The 26,792-nt window shown below is 44.1% G+C and overlaps 1 protein-coding gene across 1 annotated transcript in view; it reads left to right on the top strand.

The window, feature by feature from the left end:
- The window catches only part of LOC120928261 (interleukin 18 receptor accessory protein), a 116,095-nt gene that overhangs the window by 66,831 nt on the left and 22,472 nt on the right, over window positions 1–26,792 (top strand). The window contains exons 3-4 of the mRNA XM_040339364.1: window positions 14,305–14,479; window positions 18,229–18,406. Coding sequence (XP_040195298.1) covers window positions 14,305–14,479; window positions 18,229–18,406 — 353 coding nt within the window. The remainder of the gene's footprint in view (window positions 1–14,304; window positions 14,480–18,228; window positions 18,407–26,792) is intronic.

The raw sequence follows: 26,792 nt of genomic DNA, 5'->3' as shown, positions 1-26,792 counted from the left end.
TATATTCACAGAAAATGTGGTAGATGTTACTTTACCGGATGTTGAGGCAGGTTCCTCTTCCTCTACATCCCTCGGGGGTGTGGCTTGATTGGCTTGTGCCTCCTGCCTTTGTGCTTCATTGTGCCCTACAAGATTGAAGAAAGGGAAAACATGAGGTTCAACCATTACGAGCGGCCTGAAATGACACCCAAAAAATAAGAAATGCTAAACAAAAGGTCACTATTGTTGATTTTTAAACAATTATCAATAAAATAGACCAATATTTAATCCATTCACAAAGTAATGTCAAATCAGTTAACACAATTTTTAAGTTTAGATATGTAAGCTAAACAAGTCTCCCCTGGATCTGCTCACCCCTGTGTGTGACCCAACATAGGTTGTGATTGTGACAAACAATTGTGCTACTGAGTACACATGTTCAATAAAAAAAGGAGTAGCAAACGCTCCTTTTTGTGAATCTCAAGGTATTTACGTTTCTTCTAAAATAAGCTGAAACACATTTCCATCTATTCCAGAATTGAATACACCTTTTTTTTAAGCCCCAAAAATGTCACAACTTTCATATTTGTGTCGACTAATTGGTCATAGGAGTCGTCGTTCATTCGCCCACAATTCCTCAATTTACGATTTTTGTTCAGATACAGTGCTTCAACTCCCCTTTGCACATGCCAACTAGGCATGATGCCATTTCTCGTTAATATGGTATTGGATTATTGAAAGTCACCGAATGAACGACGACTACGACGACTGCATCATGCGTCCACATTCATAATATTCATTTTATGGTCAACCTGGCACAAAAAAAAAATTGGCACAAAGAACACACCAAAATAATTAAATACACATGGAAAAAACTTACTTCTTCTTCGAATCACCTTATTAATTCGGTAAAGTTGGTGGGGTTCCCTTTTTTTCAAATCCGACCACCTTTTGCGCAGGTGCTCTCTGCTCCTGGTTTTCCCAAACTTCCGCTGGAGCCTACGGATGACCTTCTCCATAATTTGTGCTTTTACTTTATTGGGATGCATGTAGGGGCCATGCTTGGCATCATAGTCCTCCCTCCTCAATATGGTGACCATCTCCACCATTTCATTAAAGCTCATGTTGGAGGCTCTGCAGCGGAATCTGCGGCGTGTTTGGGCCTGGCCTGCCTCCTGGCTTGAGCTGGAATACACCTCCATGTTGTCCATCTTTTCTCCCTCACCAAACGACAGAGAAGGGGCGTGGAAAGGACGATACCGAACGTCAGGGGCGGGGTGTCGTGCGGAGCGTCACGCGTGCGTAGTGTAAAAGGGATGGGACGTGTTTGGAAACGGCCTGCATAGTCTGTGGAAGAAGTCGTAATTCCCGATCTTTCCTAACGACGAGACGTAAGTTTTTAATTCCGACTTTATTATAGTGAATAGGGAATGAGTTTGTGGGCTAGTTAGGGGAAGTAAGCTAGTGCCTTTAATTACATTATGTTTTGGCTTCTGTTTCATGTGCAGAAAGAATGGATGCCTTCAAGGATGCGGACTTCCTCACAGACTTCATCCAAAAATGGAAGGAACATCCAGTTCTGTGGCAAACCAAAAGCACACTAAATAAAAACAAAGATGCCAGGGAGAAAGCTAGACAGAGCATGCTTGTTTTTGTGAAAACAAGGGTCCCCAACGCCACAACAGCCACTGTGAAAAATAAAATCAATTCCATCAGGGGCACCTACAGGGCCCAACGGGTCCAAGTCCTGGCCTCAATGAGGTCTGGGGCTGCAGCTGACTCCATATACAAACCAACCCTGTGGTACTATAGTCAGCTGCAGTTCCTGGACGACCACATTGAGACCAGGACATCCATGTCTACCCTTCCCCCAAGAGGTAGCTCCCAGCTTCCCAGCAGCCAATCCTCCAGTCTTCCCTGCAGACAAGAGCAGACAAGCTCGGAGGAAGAGGAAGAGTTCCTGGAGGACCCCAATTGTGAGCCGTGGAGAATGGTATGTGTTTTTTGTTTGAATTTAGTTAGTATATGACAAGTATAGTAATAATGGTAAATGTATGTTACTATTGTTCTAAATTCTATGTGAATCTCGTAAGTTTAGGGATAGGATCAATAGTCAGTAGTGGGAAAACATGATGGGGTCAAAATGGGCAAATTAATAATGTTGATGAAGGAGTGGGTGGCATTTTCAGATAGGCCAGTAGGGGGGGAGTAACGCAATACACCTGCAAGGGGTCCCAGATGGAAGACACCCTTTTTTAGTACTATCTAGTTGACACTAAATTGATTAAATTAATTTTTGGGGAAAAGGCCACTTATTTACTAAATTAGGCATGCAACAACCCACATAATTCCAGGGGGACCATGTCTGAAGGTGTTTAAGGGGCCACATAATTAAGGATGGCGACCCTGTGTGTAATATATATTGACATTCAATTTGCATCACTCATGATTGTAAAAATGTGTGTGATTAATGACAAACACAAATAACATATGTTCCTTTTTTTCATACACAGGCAGACCCAAGCCAGGAACAGCCAGGGCCCACAGGGAGCCAGGAAGAGACAGGGCCCACAGGGAGCCAGGAGGAGCCAGGGCCAACTGCAAGGCAGGAGGTGGCAGAGCCCACTGGGAGCCAGGAGGTGGCAGGCCCCAGTGGGACCCAGGAGGCACGCCGGCGGGATACCATCTCCCGGATCCCTCCATTCCGCAATCCCAATAAACGGCTCAGGAGTATGCGACAGATGGAGGAGGAGACCCAGGGCCTGCTTCGCCAAGCTACTGCAGCCATCCGAGAGCCACCCAGTGAAGTTGAGGGGTTCGCAGCGCTCATTGCAGCCAAGCTGTACAATCTGGAGCAGAGCCAGCGTGTGCGCTGCGAACTCCTCATGTTCGAAGCCATAACCATGGCATCCCTGGGGCAGCTCGATGACGACACCCACATTGTGCGGATTGCTCCTCCTGTCCTTGCTGCTCCTCCTGCTCCTGCTCCTGCTCCTGCTCCTGCACCTGCTCCTGCTCCTCCACCTGCTCCTGCTTCTCCACCTCATGAGGCTGCTATGGCTCCTGCCACCTCATCTCCTCCAGGAACCCAGCCCCCAAGGACTCGGGCTACCGGGAAGGCTGCAGGGAAGACTGCAGGGAAGGCTGCTGGGAAGAAAAGGGCGAAGAAATAATACGGTGCCCCTGATGGAATTTTTATGTGGACTCACAGGCTGTATTTGTGGCTTCGGGGACCCTTGTTTTCAGAAAAAAACAAGCATGCTCTAAAGTGCTGCCTACCCTGGCATCTTTGTTTTTATTATGTTGTGTTTTTGGGTTGCCACTTTTTTTTTTTCAAAATTTTTATGAAGACTAAAATAAAAATTAATTTTTCAGCCAAATTTCAACATGTTTCTTTATTGTAGATTTGAGAGATCAGTATTGAGTGGGCAGACCCATTACAAAAAAAATAATGCAAACATTAACAAGGTAAAAAAACATGCTTGTGGGTGAGTAAACTAAAAAATTAGGTTGTTGCAGACACTTCACACACTCCTAAATAAAAACAAAATAGAGATTACTAATCAAATTGGTGACAAAAATTTAAAAAAAAAATAAAAGGTGGACCAATATATATATTTAAAATGTTTAAGATGGAAGATACAACTCAATAACAGAACACAAACATAAACATTATCAAACAAGAAAGAAACTAATTAAAAGCTTGTCATAACTATGCAACAAGATCAGCCGCAACAAACGTCCATTTCTGGGTAGCAGTTAAAAGCAGGGGTTAAAGAAGCGCTTTCTTTTCTTGTCTATAAGCTGAAAAACACCTTAACGAATGTGCTGATTCCATTCTGAACAGTCGTTTTACATGAATGAGCGCTGCCGTCTCCTAACTTGCTTCTGAGCATGCGCGGGCTTAAATCGACGTTTTTACGTACACACGGTCAATGTTTAGAACACAGAAAACGACGTCGGCCAAAAACGACACATAAAATTGAAGCATGCTTCAATTTTTTTCTGTCGTTTTTTAGAAGACATAAAACGACGTTTTTGCCCACACACGGTCAATTAAATTGACGTTTTTGAAAATGACGTTTTTTTCCATCGCAGAAAACGAGTACGCGGCATAAGGATTGCTGAGAAGAACAAGTCACTGCCACTGACTTGGCTCTGATTTTAAATAGGATGCCAGATGAGTCCTCTGCCACAGGCTCGATGCTGACAATGGTGAACAGCAGAGCACATCTTCCCAGTCTTTCTCTTTGGGGTCACCGACTGAAAGTACTGAGGTTATCTGTCAGTGTCCGGTTACCCAGATCCCCGATGGTTCGTTCAAGCCCTTTTGGATCACCTGCCTCCGGGTTCTCCTCAAGCCGATCCCCCACCGAGCGGCATACAGCCTGGGATCTTCTCAGTAGAGGGGGATCCAGTCAGTCACTGGGGCCCCTTTGAAAGCATCAATCACTTCAGGCCAAGAGGGCCCAGAGTATGGAACTCCGCATTGCGCACGACCCCAGGCCAGGTAGGCCATAGTGGTGGGGCCCGCGATGTGCGCACACCCTGAAGGTGGGTGCCGCACCTGGAACCAGGAACCCGTGAAGACCGCAGAACAACGGCTTCCGCCACAGAAATACCCCCTCCCAGCATGCATAGCGAGGCTCAACTCCTCTGATTGGCTGCTGGGAAGAAGCGGCTCCGCCTGGACCCCTCTGGCGCCACCTGCCGCCCAGGGATGGTACCTCATCCCTAGAATGCAGTCTAGCACACAGAACAATCCAGATTTGGCGACAACCAAATTTAACACAAAGACAGCGGGCATGACGTCCCCCTCCGTCCCCTCCCGTTGTGTTCTGGGAACACTCGGCTCCCAGAGCACAGCAGGAGCCAATCGGCAGGCGTAGCGCAACTCGCGCATGCGCCGTAGGGAGCCGGGCAGTGAAACCGGAGCGCTTCACTTCCTGGTTCCCTCACTGAGGATGGCGGGGGGCAGCAGAGTGATGAGCGATCGCTCGTCCTCTGCTGCGGACGGCGCTGGACTCCAGGACAGGTAAGTGTCCTAATATTAAAAGTCAGCAGCTGCAGTATTGGTAGCTGCTGGCTTTTAATTTTTTTTTTTCAGAGGACATCCGCTTTAAGCCGGCCATAGACAGTTTGAATCGAACCATGTATGGGCAGGCTGATTGTATCCAAGTTGATCGATTGATTAACTTAGGTACAAGCAGCCTGTCGGATTTTCCATGTGATTGTTCCCAGCAGCTATAGCCATTAGCAATATTTACTGTGTGTTTCCCTGGTCAGGACAGTCCTTCCTGCCACCTGCCGGGAGAACACATTAGCTCAGTGAGAGGGATTCCCCCATCCACACTGACTGTGGTGGTTGCAGGAAAGAAAATTGCACCATCTATGGCTGGCTTTAGCTTTTTTCCTTCTGCTTTGTTTCTGTGCCAAAGAAATCGTGTTTAATACTTCCTTTGACATCATCACCAGGCTTACAAAATTCTTGCAGTGGCAGCTGCTGGGAGCTCAGTTCCAAGTGAAGAAAGCACGCACCCTCAGAATTAAAGCTGGTCATATACTAGTAGAATTTTGTAAATTCTAAAAAATTTATTTTAGTTTTAAGAATGTTCATTCCATTTTTAACCATTTTTAACCACTTTATACCCCGCCCATAGACACTTGGGAGCCGTTGTGCGTGCCCGACGGCCGCAATGTTCGTCGGGCACCCTTGATTGTCGGTAATAGCGCAGGGACGTGGATATGTGTGTGTAAACACACAGATCCACGTCCTGTCAGGTGAGAGGAGACCGATGTGTATTCCCAGTACTGAGGAACACTAAGTGCTCTCCTCCCCTTGTGAGTCACCTTCCCCTACAGTTAGAATCACTCCCTAGGCAACACATTTAACCCCTTGATCGCCCCCTAGTGTTAACCCCTTCCCTGCCAGTGACATTTACACAGTTATCAGTGCATTTTTTATAGCACTGATCGCTGTATAAATGTGAATGGTCCCAAAATAGTGTCAAACGTGTCTGATATTACTAGTAAAAAAAAAAAAATGCCATAAATCTATCCCCTATTTTGTAGACACTATAACTTTTGCACAAACCAATCAATATACACTTATTGCAATTTTGTTTACCAAAAATATGTAGAAGAATACATATCGGCCTAAATTAAGGAAAAAATTAAATAAATTGGGATATTTATTATAGCAAAAAGTAAAAAATATTGTGTTTTTTCAAACTTATCACTCTTCTTTTGTTTATAGCGCAAAAAATAAGAACCGCAGAGGTGATCAAATACCACCAAAAGAAAGCTCTTTTTGTGGGAAAATAACTATTCATTTGGGTACAGTGTTGAAAGACCGCACAATTGTCATTCAAGGTGCGACAGCGCTGAAGAAACTAAAAATTGGTGGTGAAGAGGGTGAAAATGCCCTGTATTGAAGTGGTTAATTTCTAGTAGGGTCAAGTCGGTATTTATTTTTGACCGCATTGATTAAAGGAACAGGGAAGTGGAAGTTTGAAAGATGGATGAATTTATAACAGTGTATGTGTTTTTTGTTTGGGAAAGTCCATTCATTCCAAAATTGAATGTTAAAGTTTAAGTATGTCTTTTGGAAAAAAATAAAAATAAATGCACAGGTTTTTGCAGGACAAAAATGTGCATTGATTCTTTTTTTCACAGGAGCCTTGCACCCATTGGATCCTGCCAACACTGCCTGCAGCTCTGTACCCATACCTCTGTATGGGCTGTCAGTTTCAGAGCTGTAGGATGTGTCAATAGAATACTAGGATGCTCATTGACGCCCTGATAGTCTATTGAGAACTACAAACTATCTGTCAAGGTATCAGACAAGACTTGTCGTTTCCTAATTCAAAGACTTCTATGAAAAAATGTAACAGCGGCTGTGGGGGAGAAGAACCTCTGCCCACTGTCACAGAGGGAGGATTGGGGAGTGAGCGGGGCAGAAACAAGAATATGTTACACCAAGGTGTAACATGTAACATGTTCTAAAAGGTGATCTTAGCTTTTAAAAGCAAATTCAATTTGGAATACAACATTTGTCAAGTCATTGAAAGAACTGAGAGTGCCTCCACAGCATAGCACTCGGCAGGAGGGAGGAGCCAGGAGCGCAGGCAGGGGACTCGAGAAGACGAGGATCGGGGCTACTCTGTGCAAAACCACTGCACAGAGCAGCTAAGTATAACATGTTTTTTTGGGGTGTTTTTGTGTTTTTTTTAATGCCTTTATTATCACTTTAACTAGGATAGGCATAGTACTGCATTTAGGGACGTCTTTAATGTTGATTGGACCCTGGGCAAAAATTTTCTTGGGACCCCCCATGCAATTTTACAACCCACCTGCTCTGAGACATACAATAAATATCAGCTAGACTTAAAATAATTTTACTGTACCAGATCAGGCAGTGATTGCGATTGGTTGCCAGAGGTTAAAGCATATCATTACCACTTACTGACTGGTTGCTAGAGGTTACAGCACACATTACAGCTTACTGATTAGTTGCTAGAGGTTACAGCACATGATTTCTTCTTGTTGATTGATTGCTAGAGATTACTGTACAGTAATACTGCTCACTGATTGGTTGTTAGAGGTTACAGCACATCATCTCTTCACTGCAGAGGGGTGTGATATACATATGAATGCCGGCTTTTTTTTTACATATGAATGCCGCCGGCTTCAGCTATTTACATATGAATTATGACGCTATTTATATATCAATGCTCCCGTTATTTACATATGAATGACCGTAATGTACATGTAAACACAGGGTCTGCAGGTGAGTGACCTGTACACAACAATAGAGCAGAACTGGGCAGCATTAGTAGCAGCACTTCACACTGAGATATCAGGACACAGCAGAGGACTACAATTTCAAGGGACAAAGGAATTTAAACTGGGACAGCTGACAAGTGTGAGGCAGCTGCTTTGGGCCCCACAACGTCCTGAGTCAGCTGACCAATATAGTGTCACCTTATTGGTCGCTCCCTCACAAGCGTTCCCCCTAATAGCATCTGTAAACAGCATCTGTACAGCATCTACGGTAGTACACTTTTGCCATAAACAAAAAAGAGGAATTTACAGTAACTGAATACTGGTAACACTGACCAGGTGCCAGCCCAGCCACCCAGTGTAGGGACCAGGTGCCAGCCCAGCCACCCACTTTAGGGACCAGGTGCCACCCAGCCACCCACTGACAGGACCAGGTACCAGCTCATCCATCCACAGCAGGGATCAGGTGCCAGCTCATCCATCCACAGCAGGGACCAGGTGCCAGCTCAGCCACCCACAGCAGGGACCAGGTGACAGCTCAGCCACCCATAGCAGGGACCAGGTGCCAGCTCAGCCACCCATTGCCGGGACCAGGTGCCAGCTCAGCCACAAACAGCAGGGACCAGGTTCCAGCTTAGCCACCCATTGCCGGGACCAGGTGCCAGCTCAGCCACCCACAGCAGGGACCAGGTGCCAGCTCAGCCACCCATTGCCGGGACTAGGTGCCAGCTCAGCCACCCACAGCAGGGACCAGGTGCCAGCTCAGCCACCCATTGCCAGGACCAGGTGCCAGCTCAGTCACCCACAGCAGGGACCAGGTGCCAGCTCAGCCACCCATTGCCGGGACCAGGTGCCAGCTCAGCCACCCACAGCAGGGACCAGGTGCCAGCTCAGCCACCCATTGCCGGGACCAGGTGCCAGCTCAGCCACCCACAGCAGGGACCAGGTGCCAGCTCAGCCACCCACAGCAGGGACCAGGTGCCAGCTCAGCCACCCATTGCCGGGACTAGGTGCCAGCTCAGCCACCCACAGCAGGGACCAGGTGCCAGCTCAGCCACCCATTGCCAGGACCAGGTGCCAGCTCAGTCACCCACAGCAGGGACCAGGTGCCAGCTCAGCCACCCATTGCCGGGATCAGGGGCCAGCTCAGCCACCCACAGCAGGGACCAGGTGCCAGCTCAGCCACCCACAGCAGGGACCAGGTGCCAGCTCAGCCATTCATTGCCGGGACCAGGTGCCAGCTCAGCCACCCATTTCCGGGACCAGGTTCCAGCTCAGCCACCCACAGCAGGGACCAGGTGGAGGAAACAGGAGGATCAGCTGCAAAAAGCAAATAAAAGTAAACACACTTTTCTCGGGCATGCTGCAAAGTGACCACAGTTAGAAGTGGCCATGAAAGAATGGATCACACATCATCGGAATAATGGCTTCTCAGTCTCTACAAAAATGATAATATATGAAGCCAAACGCCTTGCTGTAGAGAAAGGCATTAAGGATTTTACTGGATCACCATCATGGTGCTACAGATTTATGAGGCGATGTGACCTTGTTATGCGCACCAAAACTAGAATTTCGCAAAAAATGCCTAAAGAATATTAATCTAAGATTCTGTCTTTTCAGAAATTTGTGATTGATTCTAGGAAGAAAAATGGTTTTAAAATCGCCCAGATTGGGAATATGGATGAAGTCCCACTAAACTTTGATGTGCCATCTAATAGGACTGTTGATCTGAAAGGTGCCAAAACCATAACTGTCAAAACCTCAGCACATGAGAAAACCCATTACACGGTTGTGTTGTCCTGCTGTGCAGACGGCACCAAATTGACGCCCATGCTAATTTTCAAAAGGAAAACCTTTCCAAAAGAAGTGATTCCATGAGGAGTTGTTTGTACATGTTTATGACAAAGGATGGATGGACGAAAATCGAATGAGAGTATGGGTTGAAAAAGTGTGGTCCAAACGTCCTGGAGGGCTTCTGAAAAAACCTGCCTTATTAATGCTTGACCAGTTTAGAGCACATATTAGCGAAACTATAAAAAAGTGCTTTAAAGGAGTGAAGACACATCTAGCTGTGATTTCTGGGGGTCTTACCAGCCAGTTGCAACCTCTCGACGTTTCTATCAACAAACCATTTAAAGTCTTTATGCGAGAAGAGTGGAACAAATGGATGGCTGCTAGTAATCATGATCTGACACCTACTTGACGAATGAAGAGGCCCACTATCACTCAAGTTTGTGAATGGGTGAAAACATCATGGCACTCGGTGAAGGAGGAAATTGTTGTACAGTCATTCAAAAAATGTGGCATTAGCAATGCCTTAGATGGAACTGAAGATTGTATCGTATATGAAGATAGCGAAGAAAGTGATGTCAGTGATTGTGAGCAACTGAGCTTCATAAATTCACTAGCGATGATGAGTTCTTGGGGTTCCCAGAAAACTAGAAGAGTACTCAAACCTTAAAGTCTCTCCTTATTTGTTAATGACAGTGATGATGGTTCCAAATGTCATTGTTGACTGCTGTTCACTTCACATGGTTGAAATATAATTCTGTTATATTTTATTAAATATTTCAGTACACCATTTGGGTCAGAATCTTTTTTTTTTTTCTCCTCTAAAACCTAGGTGCGTCTTATGGTCAGATGCGTCTTATGGTCTGAAAAATACGGTATTTTGTTGTACTTGCAACATTTTTAAAATTGATTAAAATTGGAGAAATGTTCATGTATTAAAGATATACACTATAAAGCCCTGTACACACGATCGGTCCATCCGATGAAAACGGTCTGATGGACCGTTTTCATCGGTTAACCGATGAAGCTGACTGATGGTCAGTCGTGCCTACACGCCATCGGTTAAAAAAACGATCGTGTCAGAACGCGGTAACGTAAAACACAACGACGTGCTGAAAAAAACAAGTTCAATGCTTCCAAGCATGCGTCGACTTGATTCTGAACATGCATGGATTTTTGGACATGCCTATAAACGATCGTTTTTTTTCTATGGGTTAGGTATCCATCGGTTAAATTTAAAACAAGATTGCTTTTTTTTAACCTATGGATAAATAACCGATGGGGCCCACACACGACCGGTTTGGTCCGATGAAAACGGTCCATCAGACAGTTCTCATTGGTTTGACCGATCGTGTGTACACGGCATAAATGTTATTTTATTATTTTGTCCTGGCATAAATTCTATGTCTCCAACATGTTAGCAGAAAACTCCATACATTCAAAGTTTTTTTTACATTGCTTTGTGCCTAAACAATAATGTAATCCAGTAATGAGATACTGGAAATAAGTAATCAGATTATCTAATCAGTCAAGTATAGTTTTGATTTACAATCAATCTCCTCATGATGACAATAGGACATTGTGGCATTCCAATATGATGCATCCACAATAAATCCACTCTGCTGTGGTGCTAGTTTTACAATGCCCTCTGCAGTCACATGTTAATTTTTGTATGTAGCATCTATTTTCTAATCAGACATGTTATAAGAATCATAAATATACATAGAGAATAAACAACCTATTTTCTGTAGAAGAGGATGTTCAAATGCTAGAAATAACTTTACAGAACATTTCAGCATGCCCCAAGGGCTTCTTAATAGTTGTAAATAGCCTCATACAGCTCAATGTACTAGACATGTATTATTTCTTTGTGCACTCCAGAGGAAGAGTTGCATGAATTTTCTCAGGTACAATCTGTGGGCCAGATTCTTGTACTGCCGCGTAAAATTGTGCGGGCGTAACATATCTGATTTACGTTACGCCTCTGCAACTTACACGGGCAAGTGCTGTATTCTCAAAGCACTTGCTCCGTAAGTTGCAGCGGCGTAGCGTAAATCGGCCGGCGTAAGCCCGCCTAATTCAAATTTGGATGAGGGGGGCGTGTGTTATGTAAAACTACTGTGACCCGACTTGATTGACGTTTTTGCGGAACGGCGCATGCGCCGTCCGTGGAATTTCCCAGTGTGCATTGCTCCAAAGTACGCCGCAAAGACGTCATTGGTTTCGACGTGAACGTAAATGACGTCCAGCCCCATTCACGGACGACTTACGCAAACGACGTAACTTTTTCAAATTTCGACGCGGGAACGACAGCCATACTTAACATTGCTACGCCGCACTTATGCCTTATATAGCAGGGGCAAGTATACGCCGGGAAAAGCCTAACGTAAACGCCGTAACTTTACTGCGTCCGCCGCGCGTACATTCGGGAATTCGCGTATCTAGCTAATTTGCATACTCGACGGGGAATACGACGGAAGTGCCACCTAGCGGTCAAAAAAAAAATGCAGTTAAGATCCAACGGCGTAAGAGACTTACGCCTGTCAGATCGCATGGATTTCTATGCGTAACTGATTCTAAGAATCAGGCACATAGATACGACGGGTCGGATTAGGACTTACGATGGCGTACATGGCGCTGTCGTAAGTTCTTTCAGAATCTGGCCCTGTGTGTATACCAGTAACTACACAATGCGGTCAAATATTTTTTAATTAGACTATGGTAGTACTGGGATATCTGTTATACTCTTTCCAGAATCTAGACAAAACCTAAATATAATAGGGCTTTTTCTAGTTACTGGTTGTAAAGAAGTGTATATCCGTAATAAAAAAATATATATATATCTATATAGATCTATATAGATCTATCTATCTATCTATCTATCTATCTATCTATCTATCTATCTATATATATATATATATTTATATATATATATCTATATATATATATACATATATATATATATATATATATATATATATATATATATATATATATATATATATATATATATATATATATATATATATATATATATATATATATATATATATACAGTATATTCAAGGATTCAACTGGAGAGAAATATCTGAGATTAGGAGCAATATATCTTAACTTTATACCAAATTGGTTACCTCTACTCAAATTTGGCTCTATGAGTCCAGGCAGAAGGAGAGCAGAAGACTCTTTATATCAGACCTCTCTCTTCTGCACCCTGACACCACAGGCCCATTTATAAACACTGTACCCAGATCAATATTCAATGAATTAACCCTCAAGGCAAACAATCCCACACATCCACTTCATATACAGAGCCCTGACTATGTGTGTGCTTACTCGTATGGCACCAGTAACTTCAGTCCCTTTGAATAGGATGAGGTCTTGTGTCTTCAGCTAGCCACTTTCGTTGGTGCACTTAAACTCCTGAATGGCAGCACAAATCAATACAACTGGCACGGATTACTAAACAAAGAATGCAGGATCTTCCTAGGTGAATAAGGGAAATGGTGTCTATAAACAGTGTCTGTATCTGGATGGCCTGGTGTCCTGTGGCACTACAAGTGTCAGCAAGGGGACTAACAGCAATGACATCTGTATACAATATCCACGCAACTCTCTGTGCAGTGTCCAATAGGAACATAGGGGAGGATGCAGAGTAAGCAGCTCTGTGCAGTGAAGAAGAAAAAAGGGAGGGGTTAAATTCCTCCACAGAAGCTGACAGGCGCTTTCTCCCTCACAGAAGAACCTTGGCCAGCTTGGCCAGGCCAGGGGCTATACAGGACACCTGCTACATATATATATATATATATATATATATATATATATATATATATATATATATAGTTAAAAAAAATACAGTACCTGTAATAAATAAATTCAAACTGTATCCCAAAATAAATATAAACATGTTCACCAAAAATCTCTTAAAGCGGTAGTTCACCCTGACCCACATGATGTTACCATCGAGACAGGCATTGTAGCGCGAGCTACAGTATGCCTGTCCCGATTTTTTTAACCCCGTACTCACCTCGTAGTCGTCCATCGTAGATTCCGGCTCCCGCGGGGAATGGGCGTGCCTATGGAGAGGGAGGATGATTGACGGCCGGCCCTGGCACGTCACTCTCCCCGAAGACAGCCGGAGTAGGTCTCGGCTCTTCACGGCGCGTGCGCACAGGCTATGCGCACGCGTCGTGAAGACCAAGCCTATTTCGGCTATTTCCGGAGAAGCGTGACGCGCCAGAGCCGGCCGTCAATCATCCTCCGTCTCCAGAGGCACGCCCATTCCCCGGTATCTTCGATGGACGACTACAAGGTGAGTATGGGGGGAAAAAATTCGGGACAGGCATACTGTAGCTCGCGCTACAGTGCCTGATTTAAAGGTAAAAGAAAAAAAATTTTTTTTTTTCCTGTCGATAGGGTGAACCCCCGCTTTAACTCAACACCCTTTTGTGAATATAAATGTGAAACAAAATGAGTGTCCATTAGAAACAAATCCAATTCTGTAGGGGAGATTTACTAAAACTGATGCACACAGAATATTTATCTTTTAATGTATGAAAGGTGCATTTTAGTGCATACTGGCTCTATAAATATTATTAATTGATAGGTGGTATAGTTTTTTTTCACTGTGCGGTGACACATTTTATATAATTGTTTATATGTTATGTACCAGTTACATTTATTCAGAGATCTGAACTAATAGTAACTAATACAAATTTCAATTAACATTGCTTTCTTGATGTCTTGATACAGAGTGGATAATGACTGCAAAAAATTAGCTGTAATTGTGCAGTCCAAGGACACCTGCATAATGCCATATGGTTCTAGCAGTTTATATTTTACAACTGACAAAAAAAACAAGTCAATTCCTTGCCCTTCACAAGGCTGTCAGCAAATGAAGAACATATCAAACCTGAGATGGTATAAGGTAGGTTTTTCTTGGTTGTGCAATTCTAAAATGTCCTACATTACATAAGATGAAAAATAAAACCTTGGACATAATGAAAGGTTGCACTTTAAAGTGTTTTTCACCACTTAAGACCCGGACCATTATGCAGGTAAAGGACCTTGCCAGTTTTTGCGATCCGGCACTGCATCGCTTTAACTGACAATTGCGCGGTTGTGCGACGTGGCTCCCAAACAAAATTGGTGTCCTTTTTTTCCCACAAATAGAGCTTTCTTTTGGTGGTATTTGATCACCTCTGCGGTTTTTATTTTTTGCGCTATAAACAAAAATAGAGCGACAATTTTGAAAAAAATGCTATATTTTTTAATTTTGCTATAATAAATATCCCCAAAAAAGATATGACATTTTTTTTCTTACCTCAGTTTAGACCGATACGTATTCTTCTACCTATTTTTGGTAAAAAAAATCACAATAAGCATTTAACGATTGGTTTGCGCAAAATGTATAGCGTTTACAAAATAGGGGATAGTTTTATGGCATTTTTATTAATATTCTTTTTTTTTTACTACTAATGGCGGCGGAGCAGCAATTTTTTCATGACTGCAACATTATGGCGGACACATCGGACAATTTTGACACATTTTTGGGGCCATTGTCATTTTTTACAGCGAAATATGCTATAAAAATGCACTGATTACTGTGAAAATGACAATTGCAGTTTAGTAGTTAACCACTAGGGGGCGCTGTAGGAGTTAAGTGTGACCTCATATGTGTTTCTAACTGTAGGGGGGCGGGGCTGTAGGTGTGATGTCAGTGATCGTCTTTCCCTATATCAGGGAACAGACGATCACCGACACTGCCACAATGAAGAACGAGGAAGGTGTGTGTAAACACACCTCTCCCCGTTCTTCAGCTCCTGTGAACGATCGCGGGACACCGGCAGTGATCGTGTTCGCGGGTACGGCGGCCGCGGTCACGGAGCTTTGGACCGGGTCACAGGTGTGCGCCGGCATTGCGCGCGAGCGACCCACGGCTGGGCACTTAAAGGGGATGTACCCTTATGTGATTGTTCCCAGCCGTGCCATTCTGCCGACGTATATCGGTGTTCGGCGGTCCTTAACCATTTAAGGACCGCCTCCTGCACATATACGTCGGCAGAATGGCACGGCTGGGCACATCAACGTATATGTACTTGATCTTTAAGCCCAGCCATGGGTCGCAGGAGCGAATTGGATGACAGTGCAGCTAAACAGACATCAAGTAGTTAGGAGGCAGACTGCCTCCCCTGTGTATCTATCACTCTCAGTGCCATCATGGGGCTCCCAATTTCGGGGCAGCGTGGGCTCAAGGACCAACTGCTTTGGGGAATGTGCAGGGCCCCCCATAAAGCTGCGGCCCCTGGGCAGTGCCAAGGTTAGCCCTCTCATTAAGACAGCTCTGCCCCCACCCCTTCCACCTCTGCAGCAATGCTGGCAGCACTCATACATATATTTCACAAAGACAACCTCTGGATATGATGCTGAGCATGTGCACTCAACTTCTTTGGTCGACCATGACAAGGCCTGTTCTGAGTGGAACCTGTCCTGTTAAACCGCTGTATGGTCTTGGCCACCGTGCTGCAGCTCAGTTTCAGGGTCTTGGCAATCTTCTTATAGCCTATGCCATCTTTATGTAGAGCAACAATTCTTTTTTTTAGATCCTTTAGAAGGTTCTTTGCCATGAGGTGCCATGATGAACTTCCAGTGACCAATATGAGAAAGTGAGAGCACTATGTAGCACTACCCCCGAAGGAGCTGTTGGTTTGTTTTGGGCGGCATGTTACCTCTATTTCCTCGCCGTCTAGGGTATCAGATGAGAGTTGAGAAAAACTTCAATGTCCACACTTTAGGCTTCCTTTTCTTTGCTTTATTTACCAAACGTGGTAGAAGAATAAAAGTGGTAGTTGAAGAGGTGGAAGGGTAATAGGTCATAGGTTCAGGTGTACAACTTTTGTTCGGAAACACTCCTGCTTCCAGAATGCGTAGCTTTCGTCGCCACTCTAGCCAGAGTGGATATTGTGCACCTGGATAGGCCTCTCTCACTAACCTAGCAGCCAGGATGTCACACGGAAACTTGGTAAAGTCTCTGCCACAGATCTTCCCAAAGATGGAGATATATTCGGTCCATTGCTCTCAGCACAGGATTAAGCACCCGGATCTCTCTTGAATAACTTCTTATGAATTTAGAACTGACAGGCAACCATCACTCAGCCTCTCAGTAATAGTGCGTCGTTCGATGAAGTTCAAGGCCTCTCCTGAGATACCAGCTTCTTGCTCGGTGCTCTCCAAGACAGGTTCTTCATCGAGTGGCTTCCTCCCTCAGGACGGACAGCACAGGACCACTCTGCAAGCGTAGACCCAGTCTGACTACCGGGCTTTCTTGGTAGATCACAACCCCAGACCAACGTGGTCTCTGAGCCAGGAACACTTTAACATGCACTCCCGGCCAGGAGGGCGACACACGGGGGTGGTGAGACGGCAGGCCAGGATCCGCGACGACGACCCCAAACTAATGATGTCTGTCCCTTAAGTACTCCTCCCCAGCATGCACAGCAGGACGATCAACTCCCCCTGATTGGCTGCTGAAGGGGAACACACAAAACACCTTGACCTGACTGCTGCCACCCTCGGCTTGGGATGATAACAACACACCAGACAACAATAGTGGTAACTCACAGTACAGCCATGGCTGGAACAGAGGCCCAAATTTAGGTGAAAAATCATACAGTCTGAGTCTACTAACTCTCAGACTACCGTCTAAATTTAAAGCGGAGTTCCACCCAAAAGTTGAATTTCCGCTTAATCCACTCCTCGCCCCCTTACATGCCACATTTGGCATGTAATTTTTTTTGGGGGGGAGTGGGGGCTTCAGGAGGAGTGGGACATCCTGTCCCACTTCCTCCTTCCGCCGAGGGGCCACTAAGGCGATACGTCATATCGCCTTTTGGCGGCCCCTCCCTGTAGGCGATCGCCTGGGACACGTGACAGGTCCCAGGCGATCGCCTGTCCAATCATAAAGCGCAGCGCCACTCGGGCATGAGCAGTGAGTGCCTGGTTGTGAAGCCGAAAGCTGTCACGGCCGGGTGCCCACAGTAGCAATGAGGACGCCGGCCGGAGAGGGTGGCAGAGGAGCGGAGCTCCGGCCGGTGCGTCGCTGGAACGTGGAGCAGGTGAGTGCATGTTTATTAAAAGCCAGCAGCTACACTTTTTGTAGCTGCTGACTTTTAATAAACATGAAAAATGCCTGGAACACCCCTTTAAAGCAGCACCATCTAGAAAGTAGCAGGCTGCTACATTTACATTGTAGCAAAGTGTAATTTCTTCAGTGTTGTCACATGAAAAGATAGAATAAAATATTTACAAAATTTTGAGGGGTGTACTCACTTTTGTCAGATACTGTGTGTGTGTATATATATATATATATATATATATATATATATATATATATATATATATATATATATATATATATTACTGTATATGTATACACAGACAGGTACTCAATTATTATTATTATTATTATTATTCAGATAAATGTTGTCCCTAAATAAAATATTTTGAAAATAATTTTAAAATGTAAACAATTATATAGGTACAGTATATGCTTTATGAATCATGGTACAATTCTGTGAGCATTTCGTTCTACAAAACAAAACCTTCCTAATAGTTGAATTTCTTGAATTCTGCTTCCCATGAGTTTAAGTTTAAGAATATTTTTTTTTGTATTTTCAGAGTGAAGAATTTGCATCTGTAACCTCCCCAGTAAGAATATCTTTAAACATTATTAATAATTCTATCCAACTTGCCATGATCTACAAGAAGGATGTTGGAGTCTACACTTGTGATTTTGATGTTTATATTAATAGCAGCAAATGGATTGTAAGAGCAACCACTAAAATTAAAGTTGGTTGTAAGTATTATCGCACATGCAGAACTTTTTCTATTTTAATAAAATGTTACTACAGTTATTTCAAAGACTACGATTGCAAATATAAAGAAAACATTTTGTCTCATGCAGAACCTTTTATATTTTAACATAAATATTCAAATTACTAGTTTAATACTGTTATGTCTGAAATGGCCAGAATGCACTTTCTGGCTGTGTGTTCATTATATACTGTATTTATTGGCATATAACACTTACTTTTTAACCCTGAAAATATCGGGTAAACTGTGCCTCTGTGTTATACGCAGGGGGCTGTGGAATGTTTTTTTCCTGAAACTTCCCTCTTAAAGATAGGGTGCATGTTATACGCCGATAAATATGGTATTTTCGGTGCAGGCACTTGCCTTCTATGAGATCTGCCAGTGTTTGTAAGAATAGCAATATTTAATTTACTGTAATATCATACTGTATGCCTTATTACCACTATTGGGTTTTTACTGATTATAGCATAATATCACTTTTCACTATATCATCACTAAACATTTCTACATTGCTTTCTTTGGAATATATACAGTTGTACTCATAAGTTTACATACCCGGGCAGAATTTATTATTTCTTAGCCATTTTCCAGAGAATATGAATGATAACACAAAAACTTTTCTTTCACTCATGGTTAGTGTTTGGCTGAAGACATTTATTATCAATCAACTGTGATTACTCTTTTTAAATCATAATGGCAACATAAACTAGCCAAATGACCCTGATCAATAGTTTACTTACCCCAGTTCTTAATACCGTGTATTGCCCCCTGTTATGCCCCTCACTACACGTGACTGATGTGTATTCGGGCACACTGATAACTCTTCTCATACTAATGCATTCCAGTAGGCGCAAAATCCTTATGAACTTTTATTAGCACAAGACAGAGTAAAACTGTAATAGATACAAACAGATTACAATTAATAAACAATAATACAATTAGAGCCTCCCTATCTATCTATCTAGAGAGACAAAGTTGCACGTACCGTAGATGCATCGATATGGCTGACGTGAGAAAGAACTCAGCAGACATGTGCTTGCTTGGAAGGAAAAATGGAAAAGAAGGCTGTGGAGGTGCTGCAAAGCCTCATGGGATAGAAATACGGAAGCTTGCATGGACCAAATTAATGAACTATTCTAGCTGACTATATTAACATAGAACAGGTGCAATTAAACAGAAAGTCCACTAGATGGCAGCATTGATTTAATTCAAACTAAAGTCAAAACTATGAAGACGATGAGCCTTATGAATGAAGGCATGACACTCCTTGCCTGGTTTCCCACGGATACCACACATCATGGCACTCCGGAGGAGAGTAACAAAACAAGTTCGGAAACAGGTCTGAGGAAAAGTTTAGGCTGGCCTTGCCTAATGACTTTGAGTTCAACTTTCCTGACGTGTCCATCTTCACTGGGAAACACTTGGGTTATCAGACCCAAAGGCCACTCGTTTCTCCTTGATTGAGAGTCTTTCATGAGAACAATGGCACCAGGCTCTAAGTTGGGCTTGCTGTCTTGCCATTTGTTCCTGGTCTGTAGATTAGACAAGTATTGTTTCTTCCATTTGTTCCAAAAGGTGTCAGCTAACACTTGTACTCTTTTCCATTGACATCTGTATAAGTCCTTTGGGTCGAGATTGACAGAAGGAGCTGTGATCACCTCGACTTTCTGAGTGAGCAAAGTGGAAGGTGTAAGCAGGAAAGGATCTTCAGGATCGTTGGGTATAGATGTCAAGGGTCTGGCATTCATTATAGCTGATACTTCAGCCATGAAGGTTGTCAGAGTCTCATGTGTGAGTTTTGAAGTTCCCAATTGTAGAAACATTGAATCTAGGATTCTTCGAGCTATACCAATCATACGCTCCCAGGCACCTCCCATGTGAGAAGAGTGTGGGGGGTTAAATGTCCATGTACAACCCTGTTCTGAAAGGTATCTCTCAACATATTCTGTGTCAAGGTTTGAAGTGATATTCAATTCTTTGCAAGCTCCAACAAAGTTGGTTCCTCTATCAGAGCGTATGTGCTTGACAGGGCCTCTAATAGAGATGAAACGTCTCAGGGCATTGATGAAGCTGGATGTGTCTAAGGACTCAATTACTTCTATGTGTACAGCTCTGATGCACATGCAAGTAAACATGACAGCCCAGCGTTTGCTGTTGGCACTGCCTCCTCTGGTTTGACGTGTGATGACAGCCCAAGGCCCAAACACATCAAGACCGACGTTTGTGAAAGGGGGTTCTGTACTGAGACGGTCTGCAGGAAGGTTGGCCATTTTCTGGGTTTGGAAAATACCACGAAGCTTACGACAGGTGATACATTTGAAAATGGTTTTACTCACAAGTCTCTTGGCTCCCACTATCCAGAGTCCAGCCACACGCAAAGCTCCTTCCGTGAACAAACGTCCTTGATGTTTTGTCTGTGAGTGTTCCACAAGTAAAGAAGCAACATGGTTATTTGGTATTATGACAGGATTGCTTTCACCAGTATCAAGTCCTGCATTTGAGATGCGCCCTCCAACTCTTAACAGTCCTTCATTGTCTATAAAGGGGTTGAGTTTCCTTAGAGGACAGTTCTTTGGAATGCTCTTGTTATATTGAAGGCATTCTAGTGTTAGTGCATAAGTCTCTTGTTGGATACAGCGGATGATTACATTTTTTGCTTCTGTGAGCTCGTCTACTGTATATGGCTTGTGGCAATAATGCCAACCTTTGCAACAACTTGGTCTTGTAGGGGTGCCTTTAAAGGATCTGGCTATGTGAACCAAGCAAGCTGTAGCTCTTTGTAAGGATTTCCAAGTGGAGAACTTATCGAAGCGCTTGGATCCCAACAGTTGGTTAGAAATTGTTGTATGTAGTGTGGAAACCTGAGGACGGATGTCTGAGTCAGATTCAGGTTCTAACAGTTCATAAGTCTCCCTTTGTGGAGTGGTAGGCACTGACTTGTACAGGAAGGGTGGTCCTGTGAGCCATGTAGTGTCTTTGAGACGGGATGCTGGCACAGACCTTGTGGCATGATCTGCTGGGTTATGATCAGTTGAGACATAACGCCACTGGGTGGGCTGTGTAGACTTCCTGATCCTTAGGACTCTGTTGTGCACATAGACATAGAATCTCCTACTTTCGTTGTAAATGTAGCCCAACACTACCTTGCTGTCTGTGTAAAACTCTGTATCCTCGAGTTCTATATCCATCTCAGATGTAATAAGTTCTGCTAGTTCTACTGCTAATACAGCAGCACACAGTTCCAATCTTGGAATGGTGGTTTCAGGACATGGTGCTAGCTTGGCCTTGCCCATAACGAACCCAATATGAATTTGGCCCTCGATGTCTACTGACTTGAGGTAGGTTACTGCTCCTATTGCTTTGACTGAAGCATCGCAGAATACACATAACTTTCTAGACTGAACCCTTTCAGGAGGAAAGTGGGAGTATGGTCTATGTATGTGTAGGTTAGATAAAGTCTTTAAAGAGTCTCTCCATGTTACCCATAATGTCTCTTTCTCAGGAGGTAGTGGAGAATCCCAATCACATGTGTCTGCAGTAAGCTCTCTAAGCATAATCTTACCTTGGACGGTCACCGGTGCTGCGAACCCGAGTGGATCATACAGGCTGTTGATGGTGGATAGGACACCTCGCCGAGTGAAGGGTTTTGGCTCTTGGTCGACCTGAAAGGTAAGGGTGTCAGTCTTGAGGTCCCAGTTGAGTCCTAGGCTGCGTTGCATAGGAAGGGAGTCTGTAGCTAAGTCCAGATCTTTGAAGTCACTGGCATAATCTTGAGAAGGGAAGGCCTCCATGACGACCTTGCTGTTTGATGCTATCTTATGCAGTCTAAGATTTGAAGAGGCAAGTGTGCTTTGAGTCCTCTTGAGTAGACTTATTGCAGCTTCAGGTGAAGAAAGTGATTTCAGACCATCATCTACATAAAAGTCTCTTTCAATAAACTGTGTAACGTCTTTCTCACCTTCTTGAGCGGATAGCTTAAGTCCGTAGATGGCAACAGCAGGGGATGGACTGTTACCAAAAACGTGCACTTTCATGCGGTATTCTGTAATGTCTTTAGTAGGGTCATTGTCTTTGAACCATAGGAATCTCAAGAAGTTCCTGTGTTCTTCCTTGACTTGGAAGCTGTGAAACATTTGCTGTATGTCTGCAACTATGGCAACTGCTTCCTTGCGGAACCTGATGAGAACACCAAGAAGTGTGTTGTTGAGATCTGGTCCCTTTAGGAGGACATCATTTAGTGAGACCCCTTCGTGCTGAGAGCTGGAGTCAAACACTACCCGGATTTTACCTGGCTTCTTGGGGTGGTAGACACCGAAGATTGGTAGGTACCAGCACTCTTCTTTGTCTTTTAAAGGTGGGGCTATCTCAGCATGGTCATCCTCAAACATCTTACTCATGAATGAGAAGAAATGCCCTTTCATTTCTGGCTTTCTTTGAAGATTGCGTTTAAGGGAAGAAAAGCGCTTTAAAGCTTGTTCTCTGTTGTTAGCAAGGCAGGGTCTCTGTGCTTTGAAAGGCAGGGGTGCTACCCAGCTGTTTTCATTGTTTTTGTGGAATCCCTGTCTCATTATTTCCAAGAAGATATGATCTTCAATTGATGGGGCAAGTTTGTGATCTTCTTTAGTCCCTTGGAAAACTGAGCATCCTAAACGATCTCTGTCTTCATCACAAAGAAGATTAGCGGTGTAAGGGTTGGAATGAATTACACTGGCAGGCTTCTCTCTTACGAGGAATCTGTTGGTACAAGGCTGAAATAAGGATGGACGCCCACCCTCTAGTGTCTTTGTAAAGAGAGAGTTCACGCTGGTTGGTTTGTGAACACTCCCTAGGCATACGTTGCCTATGATGACCCATCCGAGATCTAGCTTCTGGGCATAGGGGGAGTTGTGGGGACCATTGATTTGTTTTCTCACCTTGTGAACTCTGATGATGTCCCTCCCAAGGAGAAGTGCTATCTCAGCCTGGGGATCCAGTTCAGGGATGAGGTGTGCTATGCCCTTCAGATGTCTGTGATGAAGTGCCACCTCTGGTGTAGGGATCTCCTCTCTTTCAGTTGGGAACTAATTGCACTCGATTAGAGTTGGCAGAGGCAGGGTTGTCTGACCATCAAAGGATTCGATTTGGTAACCGATGGCTCTTCTCCCAGTTTCTTCACTTACCCCTGTACAAGTCTTGAGTAAGTATGAAGAGTTTGCTTCCTTGATTTTGAAGGTGTCAAAGAAGGTTGAGCTGGCGAGTGATCTGTTGCTTTGATCGTCCAGGATCACGTATAGCTTCACTGCTTTTTCTCTGTGGCCTGTGGGGTAAACTGTAACAAGACAAATCTTGGAGCAGGATTTGTTAGACGAACCTTCTCCACATACTTGGGTGCACTGGGGTGTAACTACAGGAGGTACTATGTCTTGTTGCTCCTCGCCGTGCTCTTCCACCTGGAGTGAGGGGGTAAGAGTCCATGGCGCTGGCCCTGGATGTAGAGCTGTGTTGTGTTCTGTGCTGTTACACTCGGAGCAGTTGATGCTCACCTTACAGTCTTTACCGATGTGTGAAGTTGATGCGCAGCACCTGTAACAAATTCTGTTTTCTTTGAGGAAGGTTCTGCGATCTTGGAGAGTCTTTTCTCTAAAACCTCTGCACTTTGACAATGAATGAGGCTTCTTGTGAAGAGGGCACTCTCTGCTTGGATTCTCAGCTGGAGATACACTTGTTTTGCGTACTGCAACAGGTGTGACTTTGAAGTTGCGGGTTAGAGCAGGCTTACTTGGCCTAGGGAGAGCAGAGTCAGATGATGAGATGTCAAAACTAGGATCATTTTTAACCTTTGCTTGATGGCGAATAAAGTCCACAAAATAAGAGAATGGTGGGAAGGGAACGTTGTGCCTTTGCTTGTAGTTGGAGCCTCGTGTAATCCAGGCTTCTTGAAGGCTGTAAGGTAGCTTCTGCACTATAGGGTTAAAACCACGGGCTGTGTCCAGAAAGGCAAGGCCTGGCAAGTCTCCTTCTGATTTGGCTATTTGGAGTTCTGTCACTAGGTCACTCAATTCTCTCAGCTTCTGGTAGCCTTTGTTAGAAATCTTGGGAAAGTCCTCTATTCTTTTAAAAAGAGAGTTTTCTAGAACTTCTGGGGAACCGTAACATTCGTCAATCCTCTCCCATATCATGCTCAGCCCTTTGGTTGGGTAATTAATGTTAATGTCTCTGATTCTCCTTGCATGCTCTGATGACTCATTCCCCAGTGATTGGACTAAGAGATCGGCTTCCTCACTTGCTTTAAAACCAAGATCCCTAATTGCATTTCTGAAGGACGAACGCCATGCTCTATAACTTTCAGGGCGATCGTTAAACTTTGCAAGTCCTTTTGCTAACAGTTCACGTCGTGCTAAGAGCTTGAAGAAATCTGACATACCTTGATCGTTGTGTGAGTAGCCAGGGGGCGCTTTGTTGTGCCAGGAACTTGTGGAGTAGATGCTGTCATCAGAGATGCTGTCGCTGGGTCTTTTAACTTGTTGTTCTTCATTTTCGACTTGGTCAACTGTGGCGTAGTGCTTTGATAGCCTGGATGCAGAATGTGCTGAAAACTGACTAAGTGCAGGTTTACTTTCTTGCTTGATATAAGGCGTGTGAATGGCGGGAGTTGATTCCGCTCTTGGCGCTGTAAGCGGGCAGTTGTCTGGTTTGGCGTGTCGCCGCACATATTCTGAGGTACGCTCTGTACTGTCATGAGGAACGGATTCTTCCCCTAGCACGTTGCTGCGCCGCTCACTGGTGGGCTTTGCAAGTTCTTCTAGGATGTCTGCCTCGGCTGCAGCAGCCGCTGACTCCTTCTCTGCAGCTAGTTTCTCTAATGCAGTTTCCATGCGTAACTTCTCTAATGCAGTTTCCATGCGTAACTTCTCAGATTCAGTTTCCATGCGTAACTTGTCTAATTTGATTTGCATCTCTTTTTCAGCAAACCTAGCCTTTACTTCGGCCTCTTTTGCTGCAAAGTCAGCTTTCACCTTGGCAGATTCTGCCTTTGCGCGGGCAATGGCGATTGTTTCGCTTTTCACTGACCTCCTTGAGCTCGTGGAGTAAACTTCTGACCTTGTCACGAGGTGCTCTGACTTTGTCTGCGACATGGTGTCTAGCTGTATATGGAAGCTGATAACTTTGATGTCTCTTTGGCGTTCTATGTGGTAGCTGTGCTTAGAAGCCTTGGTTTCTATGGCGTTCTGTATGCTGGCCGTGCTTAGAAGCCTTTGTTTTGCTGGAAGTTCTGTATGCTAGCCATGTTTAGAAGCCTACGTTTTACTGTTATGCCCCTCACTACACGTGACTGATGTGTATTCGGGCACACTGATAACTCTTCTCATACTAATGCATTCCAGTAGGCGCAAAATCCTTATGAACTTTTATTAGCACAAGACAGAGTAAAACTGTAATAGATACAAACAGATTACAATTAATAAACAATAATACAATTAGAGCCTCCCTATCTATCTATCTAGAGAGACAAAGTTGCACGTACCGTAGATGCATCGATATGGCTGACGTGAGAAAGAACTCAGCAGACATGTGCTTGCTTGGAAGGAAAAATGGAAAAGAAGGCTGTGGAGGTGCTGCAAAGCCTCATGGGATAGAAATACGGAAGCTTGCATGGACCAAATTAATGAACTATTCTAGCTGACTATATTAACATAGAACAGGTGCAATTAAACAGAAAGTCCACTAGATGGCAGCATTGATTTAATTCAAACTAAAGTCAAAACTATGAAGACGATGAGCCTTATGAATGAAGGCATGACACCCCCTTTAACATCAATGACAGCTTGAAGTCTTTTGTGGTATTTGTGGATGAGGTTCTTTATCTTCTCAGATGGTAAAGCTGCCCATTCCTCTTGGAAAAAGCCTCCAGTTCCTCGAAATTATTGGACTGTCTTGCATGAGCTGCACATTTGAGATCTCCCCAGAGTGGTTTAATGACATTGAGGTCAGGAGATGAGATGGCCACTCCAGAACCTTCACTTTATTCTGCTGTAGCCAATGACAGGTCGACTTGGCCTTGTGTTTTGGATCATTGTCATGTTGGAATGTCCAAGTACACCCCATGTGCAGCTTCCTGGCTGATGAATGCAAATGTTCCTCCAGTATTTCTTGATAACATACTGCATTCATCTTGCCATCAATTTTGACCAAATTTCCTGTGCCTTTGTAGCTCACACATCCCCAAAACATCAGCGATCCACCTCCGTGTTTTACAGTAGGAATGGTGTACCTTTCATCATAGGCCTTGCTGACTCTTCTCCAAATGTAGCGTTTATGATTGTGGCCAAAAAGCTAAATTTTGGTCTCATCACTCCTGACTGCTAAATTTTGGTCTCACCACAAATGAC

Source organism: Rana temporaria, chromosome 2, assembly GCF_905171775.1.
Source record: "Rana temporaria chromosome 2, aRanTem1.1, whole genome shotgun sequence".
In the NCBI taxonomy this organism is placed as follows: domain Eukaryota; kingdom Metazoa; phylum Chordata; class Amphibia; order Anura; family Ranidae; genus Rana; species Rana temporaria.
Note: the sequence above shows the minus strand (reverse complement) of the source record. Positions and strands in the feature narration are given on the sequence as shown.